The following is a 19,462-nucleotide window of genomic DNA, read 5'->3' as shown; positions in this document are numbered from 1 at the left end:
ATTGGCAATAGCTTACAATTTCTGAGAAGAAAATTAGTGGGATACATCCATTAACACTGAAAGGATCCTGCATTGTCATTCAAGTGTGAGACTTCAGAAGCTGACTAGATATGTGCTGTGCTTTTTCTGGCAATCTGTGTTTGTTTCCAAAAGAGCAACTCTTGAATAAATGCATCTGTTACTTGGAGGTTTCTTCCAAAAAAAAAAAAATTGCATTTCCTAACCTTGAAGTAAGTTCATAACCCCCATTTGAAATGTATTATTCATAGGGGACCACTGTCATGTTTCCCCTATCTGAGATGGCAGAGTAGAGAGGACCTCCTAAACAGTACTTGGGCATGATCATTGCCCTTGCTTGACCCCTTGCCAGTCTAATAGAAATGTGACTCTTTCTTACACTCTTGCTTCCTTCCCACTCACATATGTATATCTGTGTATATTTTTTTTAATGTGATCATAGTCGTCTACAGCAGAAATTTTTTTTAGTGTAATGCTAAAGCTGTTATTTCTTGCTTTGTTTTCATTTTCTGTTTTCCTAAAACATGCCAAAAGTTGCAGCAACCAGTAGATGAGCCTCAGAATGAATTTTTAAGAACAATTATGGTATTTACATCTAGATGTAGAGCGATGTAATGTATAAATTAGATCAGTCATGTAGAAAGTAAATATACACCTTGTACTGTAATATGAATTTTATGATTTTGACCATTGTCATTGCACTGTCTCCCTCACAAATGTAAGTCCTCTTAAGATCATTTTTCTTTTAGGGTAGAGAAGCGTTTGAGGGAAATTAGGTCATGTCATCTGTGCTATTTGAAATAAATGCAACTGAAAAGTTGGAAATACATTCACAGTTTTGAGATCAAAAATTTGTAGTAGGAAGGGGAGGATTTAATTGGCATGTAAAAGAAACTCATGGTGTTCTTAAACATACCCCTACTGCATCATTCAGCATCTTCATGAAGAAAGCTGGAACAGAGGTCAGGTAGCAGAAGGTAAGAAGCAAAAGGCATAATAGCAAGCAAAAAGGGGATACACAGTGTGTGCTGTTTGATGACATTTCTTACTGCTTATTCTTTCTATTCATGCTGATTTTCAAATTTTAGAACTTCTATTCTTACAGCCATAAAGTTACAATAACCGAATCTAGTGTCAGATATCTATAAATTTCAGCTTTATGATTCAGTGGAAGTATTCTCTTGTGCTGCTACTGCGAAAGTGTTAAATTTTGTTTTGGAGATGGTTTGTATAGTTTCTCAAGTTGACAGTTCCATCAGGAAACATCTGCTTTGCAAATTGGCAAGTTTCTACCTGTTGTCTTGGTTCTGTGTATTCTGCATTTTCAATTGGAAGAAAAAGAATTCCAGAGACTTCATATGATACATAATTACCCCAAAGAATAAAATACAAATAGTTAAAACTGATACAATAAGCACATGACAAAATGGAAGAAATCATAATGGAAGACATATAGCATTTGTTTTTGTTTGTTTAGAATTATTAAGTTTAAAATGCAATCTGTAGGAACAGTTTCACAAATTAATGTAATGGGCTTCTCAAACATGCAGTTCTTTTGATGTCATGTAGTGAGCTACTTTCTACAAATTCTGTTTTGTAGGCAATCGTTTTTCAAACCAGACCATGATACTTTGGAAAGACGTTCATAGATATTAAAGCTGTATGCAGATTGGAATATCATCAGTTTTATTGTGTTTTTAAAAGAGTGAAATTATGTGAAAAATTTTCACTGGGGATTTATTGGCAAGATAGAAGGTTTGATTTTTCTTTTTTGTGCCTGCAAGGGGTAATTTTTACTCATTATCATAACCACTAAGACATTTTGAATTGCAGTAAAACTTAAAATTTGGTTGTTTGTTTCTCTGACAAAGAATATACTCAAATTGTGTTCATTAACTGAAATGATTACAAATCTTTGCATTTATTTATATGGATTCATAATATTTACATTTTATTATGTGATTATTAATTCAAGACTTTGACTTAATGTGTTAAGAATTCTCTTACTTAGAAAAACATTGTATATCTGTTAAATAAAGGTAATTTCGCTGAATGTGTGAGATGAAGTATATTAGACTTGATTTTCATACTAAAGCTGACTTCTACTAATCGAGGTTTATATCATGTTTAATGGAAATAATCCATTAAATCAGTTGTCCCAAGCCAAATTTAAAAAAAATCCTGCCACCTACCTACCTGTATAAGATAGGAGTCATCTTTGGATTTCAGAAGTGCCAAGTTAAGCACTACTCTCCAATTTGAAATTAATAATTAAAACCTTTTTCAGTTATCCTCTCCCTTCATACCTCTTTAGCTACCTCACAACTGGATGTACTCATTCTACTTTTTTAACTTGGATATTAACTAAATAATGATAAAAACACATGAGCTGTTGGCTAAACTAAACCCGAAAGTTATTAGGATTTGCATTTTAACAATTTGCAGAAACTTCAAGACCAATACATTGTATTATAGTGCTGCATTTAATTTAAACATGTCGCTGTAAGTAGCATCTAGACTGATTTCAGTCAGTATTGCTAAAGATTAGATCATATTTTTTACTGATGAAGATGTAAAATCATCTATTCCATTTAAAAACTGAAAAGACATTTATGCTTGGACAGAACAGATTCCCTCCTTGCTAATGATGAAACACTAAATGTATAGGAATTGTAGTCAGCAGTTGTCCAGTGAATTAGTTTGTGGAACTGTTCTGTGCATGTTAATCGCTGCATCATGTTAAGCACCTACAAAAGCAAAACACTCATCACTTTCAAGGCCTTTTTACTTTAAGAATCTCTTTAAGGGTAGAAAGCATTTTCGTTTTATAGAGATGCAGACTGTTAGCTATCATATATTGAACTAGAAAGATACTCAGTGACAGTGCATCTAATGCTGATTTGCCTTGCTTTTTCTCTCTTTTTTTTTTAATTTGCATTTTAGAAAATCTTCAAGGCAAATTAAAGGGGAGTGTGTGTAGAATTGAATGCAAAATGTGAATGGGCTGAGAAAGTTTCTGTTGCAAGAATTTTCTTGAAAGCTATGTGTAATCTCAATACGTTTTTCATTTTCAGGTTCTTTTGTCCTCCTCCATGTGTGTATCTTATGGGCAGTGGATGGAAGAAAAAAAAAGAGCAAATGGAACGAGATGGTTGCACTGAGCAAGAGTCACAACCTTGCGCCTTCATTGGAATAGGAAACAGTGACCAAGAAATGCAGCAGCTGAACTTGGAAGGAAAGGTAGAAGAATTCTAATAAACCACTCAGATTACTGCAAAGGATGTTGTTGCTATGTGGTGCATGTTTCAAGGAATGCCCTTGCTTATTTTTGATAACTTTTGTTACACTGCAGCAGATACTACACAAGTGGTTTAAAAAAATCCCTCAAAAGTATGTAGGACAATTTAATAGGTGGATTTCATTCATGGGATCACAGCAGGGTACTAACCTTTCATTTGTAGGTTGTTGATTCAGCGTCAGTAAGCTGTTAGGTTGTTCGGTAGGCATCGATGGTTAACTGAAGTAAGGTTTCTAGCCCAAACTTTGTGTCCCACTCCCTGGCTTGCATGAATGGATAATCTCATCAAGGAAGTATCTGAACAGCATCTGCTGCTAGAAGTGGTCTTTAAGTCCCTGTGCATAAAAATACAATTAAAATAGCATCTTAGTAAATTCAGTAGATTATTTTTTTACGGTGATAGAAATTGCTACAGGATTTTTTTAAAGATAGTTGTGATGACTTAAATAGTTGGAATAGAACTAGCAGCACATGAGTACTCATTATAGCTGGTTGTCTTATTAAGCAGTATTTTATAGCTACCTACTATTTCCAGCACAGTCTACTTAGAAATGCTTCATATGTTGTTGAATAGGAAAAGAATAATAAAAGTTCTTTTTGACTTTTTTTTAATCTCCTGTCGTCACCTAGTGTAAACACTTAGCCAAAGGTAACTTTCTAGAGTTTCAAAACCCAGTCATATCCCATCCTTTCAAGAAAAGTTTGGCTAAACACATTTTCTGCACCAGCAGCCTCTTGTGCACGCCCAGTCTACTGCCTGTGTAGCTCTACTCAAATGTAATTTTCAGTAGTGCTCTTAACCACTCAGAGATGGCTTTGATACAGCTGTAGTCTCTAATAATCTGTTTTCCAGTCCTCGCAAGGGTCTTTAGAAAGACGCTGAAGTACTGAAGTCGGGTGATAAACTTCACAAAGTTAAATGGTAGTCATAAAAGATATCCATATGAAAGAGCTGGAAAAAGCAGTTTCTGATCTGTTTTAGAAAGTATTGCGTCAGTTTTCCTATTTTGTTCATAAATATATGTGGTTTCTTGAACTGGGTTGACTTGAAAGAGTAAACAGTATGTTTTCACCTACAGAATTATTGCACTGCCAAAACATTATACATATCAGACTCAGACAAGAGAAAGCACTTCATGTTATCAGTAAAAATGTTCTATGGCAATAGTGACGACATTGGTGTGTTCCTCAGTAAACGGATCAAAGTCATCTCCAAACCTTCTAAAAAGAAACAGTCACTGAAAAATGCAGACTGTAAGTATTTTACAGTTCTCTATGTAGCAATTAATTTTGCCTCCTACTAATTTTTTCTTACGTATTCTGAGGTCTCACTACAAAGTAAATACAGTGAAATTTTCAATTTCTGTTTTTTTAATGTATTTCAGAACTGTGCACATCAGTTTAAAGTATTCCAATATAGATAGGTTACACTGAGTTTTATGCAGTCACAGTTAATAATTCAGTAAATATAAAAGGTCCACCAGAAAAGCCTTTATTCTGAGGAGTGAATCCTCGTAGACAAATGCATAAAGAATGCTCTGTCTCAGCTTTCTGAGCTATTGCATCTCATAAGCTGCCATGATCTGGTGCTTAGGATATTATGATCAGTATCAGAGAGCTTTCAGGTTGTGATAAATAAGTAGCGTCTTGTTATCCAAACTGCACTTGGTCACATCACAGCTACCTTCTTGCTGTCTCATGCCATTTTCATGTTGTTTTTATTTTTAATGTTTTGCATGGTTCCTTTTAAGTAATTGGTTAAGAAATCTGTATGGTGATATTTCACCCAGATTTATTTGCTTACCGTGTTTTTTCAACTAAAGATATCTCTGGTGCTAATGTATAATTGGGAGCAGTTTTGCTTTTCTCCAAAGTTTTTGCCTGCATACCACTGGAGCACCTCAAGAGATACCCTTTTTTTGTTTGTTTTTCTCTCTCTCTTCACTAGTGCTTTAAAAGGCTCTTCCATCTGTGTTGGGCTGGAACCCATTCACCTATGGAATGTGGATCTCGGGGCCGCTAGCTTGCCACATGACTAAAGGCAATCTGTTGCTGTGCAGTTCACGCCCGTGGGCTCAGAGTATGCACTGTTGACTTCGTATTCAGACAGATAGTTTTGATGGACAGTGAATATGAACCAAGCATTCTTTGATAGTAAATATGAACCAAGTAGAAGAAACATGCCCATTTTGATGGCAAAATGCTAGTTGCTGATTTTTTTTTTTTAGGGGAGCAGACTTAGCATTTCTCTCTCTTGAATGATAAGTAAGTTCAGATCTGAGAAAATTTCAAGTTGCATGGTTACAATTTTACATAGTTATGTCTGTCTTCCTTTCAATTGATTGTGATTTGTAAGAATAATTTTTCTTCATACTTCAAATACACTTAAATGATCACTGAAAGTTGTCTAAGGGCAAGGCAAAGCTTCTGCTCAAATAATCAGTTGTTGGAGAACTATGAACAGAAGGAGTTTTCAGCTGGCAAGCACTGGCCCATTTGGCTAAGTGGCAAAATTCTGTGAAGTAGCATGCCTTTGGAGAACAGCCGCCATATATGTTATCCCTCTTGTAGTTTTGTGATTATTTTTGGTCTGTCACAAATATAAATATCTTCTAAATTAACCAATAGTTGAGAATTACTTCTTGATCTCCAGTATTCATCAGTTTATTTTACTGTATTTGTGACTTTTTGTTACTTTTCTATGTAATAATGAAGTAATTTTATAATCTCAAGTCTGTATGTGTTCCTTACAGTATGTATTGCGTCAGGGACAAAAGTGGCACTATTTAATAGACTTCGATCCCAAACAGTTAGCACCAGATATTTGCACGTAGAAGGTGGTAATTTCCATGCCAGTTCACAACAGTGGGGAGCATTTTACATTCACCTCTGTAAGTAAAAATGGAGCAATGTATTTTTTCACCTCCTTCCCTCCATCCCCACAAAAAAATAGTCCTGCATTTTTTCCTCCATATTAATTACCTATATGCAGATGTATTTTGTTACTGAGTGTATATTTTATATAATAGTGTGATGTTAATGTTCCTCCTATCGAGGAAAACAGTGATTGAAACAAATTGAAAATTCCTGTTTCATGCAGTGGATGATGATGAATCGGAAGGAGAAGAATTCACAGTGAGAGACGGCTACATTCATTATGGGCAGACTGTCAAACTTGTATGCTCAGTTACTGGCATGGCACTCCCAAGACTGGTACAGTTTAATTTCTCCAATGCTGTAATTAATTTGTAGATAGCTACTTAGTGTAATTGCATAGTTGGGTCTGCGTTGTTTACAATTTTTGGCTTTGTATGTTTCCTTTTGGTAATATATGTTCTATATGGAAAATGGCATTCATTTTAATAAAAGCATATTTTTATATCTGCAGATTAATTCCATAAGCAAAGAACAGCTTATAAAATAGACATAGGGAATTCTTCAGAAATCAAACCTGCCAAAGTAGGTTAATCTGCAAGCTGTCCTTAAGAAAATGTCTGTGTTAAAAATGGTAACGTAGGTCCCAGTGTAGCAAAATACTTTTAATGTTGATATTGAATAGATGAGTAAAGTCTTTGCAGTAGGACTATTCCATTTGCTCAGTTCAGCACAACTTTAAAAATGATCTTCTGATTCGAATCTAAAAGCACTTCTGTGTACTTCTAAGGATACATAATTATACCAATATCAGCTTGCAAAAGCATTTTGGACATTTATTAATACTCTTTTAAACATTGGAAATGTCTTTGGAATAACTTTTTTTTAGAAAGAGACAATTTCAGATGTTATCTTTGTCACAGATACAAAACTGATTATAACTGGTTAAGGTTTGTGAACCAAAACCATTATTTTCTTTCTGGATACACAGTAATGGTTTTTATAAATAAATTTATGTATAATTACAGATTTTTTTCCTCCTATTTTATACACTTAATGCCAGGCTAAGTGGAATTTTGTGTGACTGATAACAAACAATGCTTCATGTGAGATCATCTGTGAAATTGTGGTTTGTTCACCCATTGTGAATTTCATACAAGGCTTTGCTAATTCCGCTTTTACCTAGAAACAATTTTTAGAATGTGCCAATGTAAAACCAACCCTCCCTGCAGGCAGGTTTTTGTCCCCCTTCCCAGACTTATTTTACTAGGATGGTAATGGAAAATTCTCTCCCAATATCACACTTAGCTAAAAAAGAAGATAGCCTGCTTAGAGTAAATGGTATAAAATGATTATTTAAATAGATCCTTTTTTTTTAATCACATTATTTGACAGAAAATCCAGGCCTGCTTACTACTGATCTGGTTCAGTGCACATGAAATTCAGTAAGATGATCTCACTTTATTTGTGGGCTTCATGTTAATATTTTCTTATTGCCAAAAGGAGGTGCCATCATTTATGATTCCAAAAACCTTACTTGTAGGTAGAAATAGATTAGAACAAATTAGGCTAAATGTTCCTGTTTTGTTTGCTATTGGGAACATTTGTCATGCTGCCTTACAAGATTGATTGAAGGTGATGCGATTAAAAGGTAACTTGCAGACGTTTTATAGGTTAATGCAAAGAACTTGGAAGAAACAAGTTAACCTTGAAACTTACATCGCTAATAATGCCATTTCTCATCATTACAAAACCCAGAGGACATGGTTCACTTTCTGATTGTCAGCTTAGAAATCTTCAAGCACTTTGACTGCTGCTTCTGCTGATGTTGCATAAATTGAAGTATTAAACTTTTTTTAGAAGTTGAATTAAAATTCCAAGCTACAGATTTCCACTGTCTGTAAGGGAATAACTTTTTTAATTTTTAAAAATGAAGAGGTATAACAGCTATGAATTAAGTCAGCAGATATTTTTTCACTGAACTGCCAGATGTAAGGAACAATTGTTATTTACATTTGTCTTTAGGTAATATTTAATGACCAACTATTGTTAAGATACCCTGATTGTTGTGTTTGCAAAACTGTACTTAAGGACATCCCAATACCTGTAAAGTAAATCCTTATTTTCAACTGTTCTCATTCAGTAACCAGTCTGCCACAGAATGTTGTTGGTGCTGGCAATGGTGGAAGCTTCTGTAGAAGTCTATTAATACTTGACCTACTGCTCTTTTGTACCAGGAAATGGAACAAAAAAGTTTTTCCCCCACTCTTATAGCAAAAAAGATAAAATATGTATGCATGCAGCCCATTGAAGCTATAGTACTGAGTATCACTTCAGTATTGTGTTCTTGTTTCAAAGGCATTGAGAATTATGAATCTAATGTTGGTATTAAAACAGGAGGCATGGAAATCGCGGGGGGAAAAAAAAGATGATCTTTAACATCCTTTACTAACAGTACATGTGTAATCTTCAGTGTAATGAAATACAGAAATTGTCCTAAATATATATGTACAATTTTTATTCACAGATAATTCGAAAAGTAGATAAACAAACAGCATTATTGGATGCAGATGATCCAGTATCGCAGCTCCATAAATGTGCATTTTACCTTAAAGACACTGAGAGAATGTATTTGTGCCTTTCCCAGGAGAGAATAATCCAATTTCAAGTGAGTTGTTTAAAGCTATTTCAAGATGAGACACATGGTTGCGAAGTTTTCCCAAATGTTCCCAAGATACGTATGAATGCCAGTTCTGCAGTTGGTTTTGAGTGCGAGTCTAATACTTTGTTTTGAAAAGACCAGAGGATGGAAAGCAACACACTTTTATCTGTCCCTTTCCAAATCTCTTTTTCTTTCCTCATAACCTTCTTCCAATCTGTGCAGACAATGAATTCTATTTTCTGTAATGAAAGAAATGGAAACACAGTAGGAACTTGTGCATGCAATCATGATACTGTGGCTTAACATGTTGATATATGCCAGTGGAGTTGCACCACTTGTGTGTCCATTTCTAGATTACAGCAAATAGGAAATTGTACAGTTCATGATTTCACGATGAACTTAGCAGACTTGCACTGTCTTGCTCTTGGCTAAGCATAAACGTAGGCAGTTGACCACAGTAATTTGTAAAGCCACAGAAATTTGATTTGTCTTTAAAGAATGTGGCTGTCTTAGTCTTCAAGTATTTGTTTCTCCAGCAGGTGGAGAATAATATCCCTAGCAAGTTACTGCAACAGGAATGAAAAAACAAAACCAAAAACCAACAAACCCCAGTTTACAATTGTTCCAACAGCTTATACAATATGCTAACAAATTGTGGTTTAGTGTCAGGTGTATGCTAGCATGCTTTTAGCAGACTTTCACCATCGTAATTCCCATCAGAGTAACAAGACTGTGACCAAATTCAGGCCTACCTAAGTATTGCAATTTTCTTTAAACATCCAGGGCAGCTCAAATAGCAAAGGGTGTTGAGAGATAACGCTGTGCTCCAGGAAGATGGCCACACTCGGACTCAGGACTTCCTTAGGAGAACAGCTGTAGCTTCTTGGGTAAGAAAGGTAGAGGTAGGAAAGGGGGAAGCTAACTTTTTAAAGATTTCCCCTTAATTTAAGGGAAGGGACAAGAAGGACTGGTAAGTGCTCAGTTGACTTCTATCCTGAATTGGGACAATGGAAGGAGAATATGAGAAGCTCTGTTCATATTTCAGGAAATGTATTTGCGACTTGTGGCTCAGAAGGGACCACATCTACTGGTTCTACCCACAGCACATAGCAGATATACATCTATCAATATACTTTCTTGTAAAGAAGAATGGATCTTCAACAAAAAGAAGAGAAAGCTATGGAATGCAATAACTCAGGATCAGCCTTGGTATTTGATCTTTCTCAAGGTACTTTATGGAAAGGCCTGAATGAAGAAGCAACTGCTGCTTAGTTCAACATCCTGGAATTGCCTGTGGGACTACCATAGCATCGTAGAATCCTGGAATGGTTTGGGTTGGGACCTTAAAGATCATCTAGTTCCAACCCCCCTGCCATGGGCAGGGACACCCTCCACTAGACCAGGTTGCCCAAAGCCCCATCCAACCTGCCCTTCAACACTTCCAGCTAGGGGGCCTCCACAGCTTCCCTGGGCAACCTGTTCTGGTGCCTCACCACCCTCATCATGAAGAATTTCTTCCTAATACCTAATCTGAATCGACCGTCCTTCAGCTTAAGGCTGTTACCCCTTGTCCTATCCTACATGCCCTTGTAAGCAGTCCCTCTCCAGCTTTCTTGTAGGCCCCTTCAGGTACTGGAAGGCTGCTATAACGTCTCCCTGGAGCCTCCTCTTCTCCAGGCTGAACAACCCCAACTCTCTCAGCCTGGCTTCAGAGGAGAGGTGCTCCAGCCCTCTGATCATTTTTGTGGCCCTCCTCTGGACTCCCTCTAACAGGTCCATATCTTTCTAGTACTGGGGCCCCCAAGTCTGGATGCAGTACTCCAGGTGGGGTGTCACAAGAGCAGAGTAGGGGGGCAGAATCCCCTCCCTCGACCTGCTGGTCACACTTCTTTTGATGCAGCCCAGGATACAGTTGGCTTTCTGGGCTGCAAGCGCACACTGCTGGTTCATGTTGAACTTCTCATCAATCGATATCCCCAAGTCCTTCTCCTCAGGGCTGCTCTCAATCCATTCTCTGCCCAGCCTGTAGTTGTGCTTGGAATTGCCCTGACCCACGTGCAGGACCTTGCACTTGGCCTTGTTGAACTTCATGTGGTTCACACCAGAACATCCTACCACTCTTCAGGTTCTGCAGCACTTATGGAGCCCAATCTGATAGGAGCTCTGAACTTTCCACAGGGGTGGGGCTTAGATAAAAGGACAACCCACTATTCTGAATTCTTTCAGTGGAGTAGGCATCTGCTGCTTCTACTTGTTGAATGAAATCTGTTAACTTGCACATCAGGCTGTTATCACTCTTTGGCAGATGAAATCACCATGGAAGATGATAAACTCTTTCTACTAGTGGCAGGAGAGAAATCCCATTTTATCTTTTTTTTTTGCCTTTGGACCAGAAGACCAAGACCAGAGAAACAGTCATGTGTAGCATCTTTCACTTGCCCACTCTTAAACATTTACTGTTGAATACAGTTCCTATAGTAGGAGTCTAGACAGACTGTGGTCACTGTAAAAAAAAAAAAAAAAAAAAAAAAGGGCAACACCCACACACACACACATGAAAACCCCCAAACTTTACTTTAGGGTGGCAGGTCTCTCGTGGGTGAATGGAAATAGCCCAGTATAGAGACCTTAGAGGCTTAAAGCAGAGAGGCTCTAAAAAGTCAGCAGGTCAGCATGAACCTACAAAAACCTTGAAATTCAGTTGCTGAAGTACCAGCCAAAACTCTTTAAAGATAACCGTGTATTCTGAAGATTACAGAAAGAATATAAATAATGCCTTATTGGATCAGCATAGTCTGTATCTATGTCTAACAGCAGGAATAGGAGATGGTGCTTACAGAAGGAGTAATGTGTTCCTGAAATGATCCTTGGCACAGCAGGACTTTCAGAACAAATTCTGTGGCATTTGCCTTCTAGTTTGTGGTAGGGATTTAGCAGATTTGAAGAAGCCAGTCAAAGATCTTGTACACAGTCATTCATTTTTTATATCCATGGGTTTATTTGTCATGAGTTGAAGTACGTCAGTCCATGTCAACAGGAATTGTAGTCAACCTGTAGGAAAAATGTCATGCATCGAAATAGTATACACCAGTTCCTCTTTTGAAGTTGGCCTAGTAATTTAGAAGCTACATATCTTTCTAATAAAAAATATCAGTTGGGTCTTGAGCTTGGAAAGATCTGTAGCTGCTATCCTTGTTGCATACTTCCCTTGCAAGCTGTTTTCAGTGCTTTTTTATGTGGATCGTATCAGAGTGAAGAATCCACATGAGAATGCAGATTTGATTCTTAACTTCCTTTCATCCGAACTGGTAAATTCTTGCTAATTGAAGTTTAACAGTTTTGAAGAGGGAAGGTTATAGTTACATACCTAGATATCCTTAAAGCTTAATGGAAGAAAACAGAATTTAGGTATTAAAATTAGAATTTTTGAGTCCCATTTTTTCTGTGCCTGTGTTTAACCTATACACAATTTCCGTATTGGTTGCTAGATGATGGAATTGTTCAGAGAGGCCTTTATTGACATAAAAAATAGTTGTCGGTGTTTTTTCCATCTATGTATGTATGTATGGATGCTAATTTAGTAATATTTAGTAGTATTTAAAAGCAGACAGTGAAAGTTTCTGACTAATTTGCAAGGTTGTCATTTCAGCTTCTCTCCCGTGTCTTTGCACAAACACTGAAATACAAGGTTGTGTTCTCTATCATTTTGTGGATGGTGAAGAACTCTCTAAAAAGAAAAAAAAATCTTGGTCAGATGTAAATGTATGAAAAGTATTCCACTTCACTCTGTGACTGTTTTAGTCACTTTGCATTAATAAAACAAGATCTGTTTTACAGTAGCTACTTCTGCTTGCTGTAGTTTGGTTAATGGCTGTGAATAATGTTAAAACTTTGAAAGCTGAACTCAGGTAAAGCCCAAAAATAAACACAAGTTTGGAGAGGTGACAGTATCATAGGTGAGAGTTACGGTGTTCTCACAAGTTTTAGTTTTCTACTAGTTTTGCTGAAATGTATGTGACTGTTCTTCTAGGTCATTTTGTTAGACAAAAAAACATAAGGAAATGTGTTTTTGAAATAGTAGCTGTTATCACTGAGTTTGGTTTTTAGCTCTGTGACTTGGTAAATGAGTCTACAGGTCAGATTTAAAACTTTTCTTTCTTTCTTTCTTTCTAAGGCCACTCCATGCCCAAAAGAACCAAATAAAGAAATGATTAATGATGGAGCTTCTTGGACAATCATTAGCACAGATAAAGCAGAATACACATTTTATGAGGGGATGGGACCTGTCCATGCTCCAGTGACACCTGTGCCTGTTGTAGAAAGTCTTCAAGTAAGTCGTTTGTTTGTTTAATGAACTCTTTTATGTGCAATTATTTTTGTCATACTGATTTAACCTTCATGGTACCTTTGTGGAATACTGTAGGAAAACATTCTTACTAGCTTTATAAATAGGAAAATTACTTTATGTTGCAATAATTTTCCTTACCTGCATTTCAGAATACATGAGCCTATCCATCACAGGAATAATATTAATATTGTTTTATACATTAAGAATTTTATTTCCTAAAATACCATGTTAGTGATATCCGTAGGACTTCTACTTCTGTTTGATTATTTAGCAATTGATTTTGGCTCTTAAAACAGCCAATTATAGATCAAAGAGAGCCAGACTGAAACCTTATTAAGAAAGACAGCAATCTGCTGTGGAAAAACTTGAAGCTCTCCTAACATGTTGTCTGAAAGATTCTTTGTTCGTTGTTTTCAAAGCCTTGTTAATTTCTATTCTAAGTGGCCACTATCAAAACTTTAGAAGTTCATTCAGGATATCAAATTAATTGGCAGTATCTTTTAGATGTGTTACTTCTTTACAGTTCAGTTGTGTAGGTGTGTTTCTTTCCATTTTATCCAGCTGATAGAAACAGCACTGTTTACAGTTCTTGTACACATGTGAAGATTTTTCTTCTGAGAGGGGAGTGTTTGTTTTTATTAATACATGTTTTTTTGTGAATTTTCTTCTTCTTTTCTGTTCACTCCCTTTCCAGTTGAATGGTGGTGGTGATGTAGCAATGTTGGAACTTACAGGACAGAACTTCACTCCAAATTTACGTGTCTGGTTTGGGGATGTGGAAGCTGAAACCATGTACAGGTACAGTATTTCCTACTAATTCTGTGATGATTACATTTTACTGGACACTTTGAAGAGCGTATACTCAGGCGTATACACTCCAGCATATACTTTCTGCCCTGCAGAAAGGGATGTGGGAGACAGCAAGCTCAGTATGAGCCAGCAATGTGCCCTAGCAGCCAAGAAGGCAACCTGCATCCAGCTGGTCAAGAGAGGCGATTGTCCCACTTTATTTAGTGTTGGTGTGGCCTCATGTTGAGTATTGCGTGCAGTTCTGGTCCCAGCAATTTACGAAGGGTGTGAAGGTCCTTGAATGTGTCCAGAGGAGGGCAACAAAGCTGGTGAAAGGGCTGGAAGGTATGTCCTGTGAGGGGTGACCTCATTGCTCTCTACACCTTCCTGAGGAGAGGAAGTGGAGAGGGAGGTGCTGGGCTCCTCTCCCTGGTATGCAGTGACAGAACACACGGGAATGGTTCAGAGCTGCACTGGGGATGTTCAGAGTGGACAATAGGAAGCATTTCTTTACCAAGAGGGCAGTCAAACACTGGAACAGGCTTCCTAGAAAGGTGATCGATGCCCCAAGCCTGTAAGTGTTTTAAGAGGCATTTGGACAATGCCCTTAAATAATGTGCTTTAACTTTTGGTCAGCCCTGAAGTGGCCAGGCAGTTGGACTAGATGATCATTGTAGGTCCCTTCCAAGTGAACTATTCTGTTCTGTCCTATTCTGTTCTTTAAGCTTACGTTTCATTATGCTCAGTTGACTCTCCTGTTTTCCAGATGCGCAGAGAGCATGCTATGTGTTGTTCCAGACATTTCTGCATTTCGAGAGGGTTGGAGGTGGGTCCGTCAGCCAGTCCAAGTTCCAGTAACTTTGGTCCGTAATGATGGCATAATTTACTCCACCAGCCTTACCTTTACGTACACACCGGAACCAGGGCCACGACCACACTGCAGTGCTGCTGGAGCAATCCTCAGAGCCAACTCAAGCCTCATGGCTTCCAGTGAAACAAATACAAACAGCGAGGGAAGTTACACAAATGTCAGCACAAATCCAACCAACGTCACATCATCTACAGCAACTGTAGTTTCCTAACTACTGTTGTTTGTCTGGACTTTAACTGACTTTCAAGTGCTACATTCAGGAGAACTGAACAATTTTTGTGGTTTCATGGGAAAACACCTTTCCATTTTAGGTGATATTATTTGAACCTTGTTACCTGCAAGTGCTGATCTTGAATATAGAAGCCACAATAAAACAAAAAACAAAACAAACAAAAAAGCATCCGAAACATAAGAACTTTATTGAAAATCTATTTTTCAGCTGTTTTTTTTTAATGGGCAAGAAACAAAAAATGTGGCTGGGATACATGTTGAGCAAACTAGAAAACATGAACACAACATAGTTTTTATGGACCAAGGAACTTGTATAAGCTTTAGTATAAAAGGTACATTTTCACCATACCTTTTTTGTATCACAACATATAGTACACTTTTGTTACCAAATAGTTTATATTTTTTTTTCCTCTGAGCTTTTGCTCTGAAGTATATTCAGGTTCCAAGCCTGACCATGCTTGTATAATCTAATTACCATACTCTTCCAGTTTTAAAAAAATATATATATTTTTGGTCTGTGGCTGGAACTGTTCCTTTTTTTAAACTGAAGTCTTGTGACTTTTTATGAACTGAAATTGTTTTTATTTCAGCAAGTAGAACCTTGTAAAGGCCAGCATATTTTTTTTAAGATTATATGAAGTCTGTGCAAAAGCTTTAAAAAATGCCTCTGCCTTGCCTGCAATACATGCAATGTATGTTAACTTTAGTGCTCTGTTTTCAGTCATTGTTAATAGTTATTTCTGTTTTCCTTTTTTAAATATGTATTTATAGTGATAATTCATGAGGTTCTAACATGGTTTTTTTTTAAGTGGCATCTCAAGCAGTCATATTAATGATTGTTCATGTCACAGGCATACGTTGGTTTTTGAAGGGTTGTTACTGGGTTACTCCCCCTTTTCCTTGTTCCGTCACATTGCATCTGAAAATGTTTCAGGATCTGTTCAGGTTTTTCTAATCTTGTACATAATTTGTATTAAGTGTAAGTTAAATGTTTTATTTCGAAAGTGGAATGTTCCCAATAACTTCATTTGGCAGCATGTCTTCTGTTGTGTTGGCATGTAACTAAAATACCATGAGAAGTATGTGCTACAAATGGGATTAGTAGGTGATGCCCTTCATCACTTGAGAATCACAACAAGCATGTTTTTCTTCATAATGTTCAGTAAATTAGGCCAGACTTCGGTGTAACACTTGTATTGAGAATGTGCTTCATTGTGAAGTGACCATACCATAATAGCTAGAAGTAAATTTTATTATTTAGAAATGGGGAAATAGAAAATCGTAAAAGCACTATGAAGATGTCAACTCCTCCCATCCTTATTTCCTGTGGGTTTCTCTTTCCCTGCCAACAGCTTGTGCAACATTCAAGTCTTCTCTCCATCATAAATTCAAGGCTCACTTGCACTTTGACTTTGTTGGTTGTTGCATTTGTTTTTCATTTTGACTTTGCCATGTTTTCTCCCTCCTTTGTAGACCTGCCTGCTTCATTTGTATTTGAAAGTATACCCCAGTAGTTCATTTGTAGTCACAGAACTAGGCATAGACTCATAGGACAAGTTCTGATAGTGTGATCTTCCTCTTTAAAAGCCAAAATACAAATTTTATGGTGTGTTCAGCCTTTTCTATACCCTGAAGCAAGAGCCACAACTGCTGTGTAAATGTGAACCTGTGGCTTCCTACAGTGCATTGCTTACAAGCTTATCTGTTGACCATTTTCATAGGGTTTTTATTTCTGACCACTTATTCCAGTTTCAACACGCACCACCATTTTAAAGCATTGTCTCTGCACGATATTTGTGTACTCTGACGCTCCATTCTCCTTGTTTGCTTTAGTGCTCCGTTGTATGTGTGAAAACAGTGTGGTTAAAGGAAGAAATCAGTTATAAAGCATCTTCAGCTAATAGTAAAATCAGTGCCACTGTCCTTCTAAGATGTGCTTGTATTCTACCACAGGCCTTCATATTTGCTCTTCTGTATTAGGAAACTTATTCCCATGACATAGTCGCAATGCTGGTTCTTAGCACTGGTGAATACTGCCTCACCTCATCTCCGTTTCAGTGACCAAGGGCAGAATTCATTGTGGCCTTATCTCTGTTTTAAACTGTTTACTGGCATTTACTTGCAAATCTGTTTACCTTTGTATGTGCTAGAAAATTTTGTTTTAATTGTATTGTGGCAGGAATAATTTCACAGTGTTTTTGTTACAAGCACATAAGTATCTTGCAGTATGGCTTAACTCAAGAGCCACGGTTTTTCATCACTAATTAGACTGAGAATTAAAATAAGCGATACATATATCAAATTTAGAGGGTATTCAAGAGCAAACCATAATATACACACAGTAGGCAAACCATAACAAGCCTTTTAACCTTCAAAGACTATTTAAAATAGCTTTTCAGAACTTGACACCTGCTTTTATACTCATTATTTTTCAATTTTTACATATAAATGCAATACTTTTTATATTCAGTTTCTTTATTTGCAATAATTTTGCCCAGTAGATATAATATTCCTTGACTTGTAAAGAACATAATGACTTAGCCTAATTTCTGCTGTTCTACACACTACAGCCAAGTGGGTGAATAAAAAAAGAGACTGTTAAGTTCTGCTTACAAGACCATTTTAAACCCCATTTTTCCCTTGGGCTTGTGGCTCCATTGTTCCCAGTAGTTACTCTGTAGTCCAGAAATGGTCTTCCAACGGTCCTTACTGTTGTTAACGATGTCCAGTTGTTCAGATATATTATCTTCCTGAACGTTTTTCCTGTGGGGTGATATTGTTACATTTATTGGCCTTGTGAGCTGTTAATCAATTTTCATGATATTAACAATATCTCGAGATTTTGATAAAACTACTTTTAGAATGTTTCAGTATGAAACTATGATAACTGTTCAAGTCTAGCTGTTAAGTCTGCTGTTAATTCTATATACATAGAAATTGAGTCTGTGTTCAGAATGTTGTTATAGTTCCAACTATAGGAAGAAAAAGCAAATTAAGTGCTCAAATTTAGCTATGCCTTTTCTTGTTTTCTTTTGTTTGGAACTGCATTTCAGAATTCAACACTAGCATAGTCTTTAATAATCTGCTGCTGATGTTTTTTCCTAATTATTTGCCCTGAGGGCATTCCACAACTTGTTCATAATGGTATTCTGTACTTCTTTCCATTGCACAGACTTAAAAGATCAGAGTGGTTGCCTGAAAAGACATGAACTGAAGACATAAATCAGTGAATTCCCCATATACAAAACATTAATGCCAAGTGAAACAAATTATCTATTGGAAGTAAGCTACCCACTTGTCGATTAAATGACTCCATAGAGGTGTCCATCTTGAAACTAAGACACTCTTCAATTATTAACCGTATTATTTACTTTCTTTCAAAAGCAGCTGTGTTTATGAGTACTGAACAAATGTGTATACTTTCCTGTGCCAGACTTTTGACTTTGTTTTCAAGCACTGTACTGTGGGATTGAGTGGCAGCTTTGTTAGAAAAAGAAGTATATTAGGGTTTCTACTTAACCCTTTTAGGACTGAACAATTTCTTCCCTTTAGAAGCTGTAAAATATATGAGCAGTTCTAACTCTGTAAACATTCTGTCTGTGTTCAGCACTGCATTTGCCCCATCTGGAGGTGCTATGCTAATGTCATTTTTTTTTAAATCCTGTAGCATGTGTATACATTCAGTCTTAAAAGGGTTATTTTTACAAACTGTGCACCTGTAAAGTTTCTTAGCAATAAGGTAGAAAAATAAGCAAGTTTTTACCATAATTTTGTAGAATTAATTGCTCAGTTCCATATTTCATCAAGAAAAACCCTGCAATATGGGCAGTTTTGAGGATTAAATAAAAGTGAAATGTAAACCACATAAGTGTTTTTTGTCAAGTGTACTCTGTGTGTGTACGTGCGTATACTATTGGGTTTCACTTTTTTCTACAAGGCTAAAGATAAAATGCCATGTTACTGTTGATGTGACAAACAATTGAACATCTGTATGATGATATCGTAAAAGTAGTTATGGTTTGATCAGGTGTTGAAACTTGCCACGTTTTTGTGGATTTTTTTCAATGTTAACCAAGGAACACGATTTATTTTTTTTTTTGGCGAATGAACAGTGAGGTCATCTATGGAACCAGAACAACACAAAAGAAGACCAACCCCGGGAGTGGAAAAGTCATCAGTAGTTGTGAGGCTATGCACACTGGACTCCACTTAAGCGGGATATGGAATGTCCACACAAAAATCTAAATCGGTTTCATTATTGCTTGTATTATTGCTGGAGTTAGATAAGAAACTGTTTTTTTTCCAATAATGTAAAAAAAAAAAAAGTTCACTTTTTTATATTATTTATTAAATAAGAAAAAATGAACTGTG

At 36.7% G+C, this 19,462-nt stretch overlaps 1 protein-coding gene across 13 annotated transcripts in view; it reads left to right on the top strand.

Moving 5' to 3' along the window:
• Nucleotides 1-18,959, top strand: part of RBPJ (recombination signal binding protein for immunoglobulin kappa J region) — a 158,869-nt gene extending 139,910 nt beyond the window's left edge. For all 13 annotated transcript variants that reach the window (XM_075752374.1, XM_075752372.1, XM_075752365.1 and 10 more), the window contains 8 exons: nt 3,093-3,258; nt 4,396-4,570; nt 6,070-6,207; nt 6,417-6,529; nt 8,718-8,858; nt 13,027-13,182; nt 13,895-13,998; nt 14,756-18,959. In XM_075752374.1, the coding sequence (XP_075608489.1) occupies nt 3,093-3,258; nt 4,396-4,570; nt 6,070-6,207; nt 6,417-6,529; nt 8,718-8,858; nt 13,027-13,182; nt 13,895-13,998; nt 14,756-15,071 (1,309 nt within the window). In that variant the 3' untranslated portion in view covers nt 15,072-18,959. The remainder of the gene's footprint in view (nt 1-3,092; nt 3,259-4,395; nt 4,571-6,069; nt 6,208-6,416; nt 6,530-8,717; nt 8,859-13,026; nt 13,183-13,894; nt 13,999-14,755) is intronic.
• Nucleotides 18,960-19,462: the final 503 nt, after the last annotated feature.

This window comes from Balearica regulorum, chromosome 4 (genome assembly GCF_011004875.1).
Source record: "Balearica regulorum gibbericeps isolate bBalReg1 chromosome 4, bBalReg1.pri, whole genome shotgun sequence".
NCBI classification, from domain to species: Eukaryota; Metazoa; Chordata; class Aves; order Gruiformes; family Gruidae; genus Balearica; species Balearica regulorum.
The sequence above is the reverse complement of the archived record's forward strand: the minus strand, read 5'-3'. Positions and strand labels throughout refer to the sequence as shown.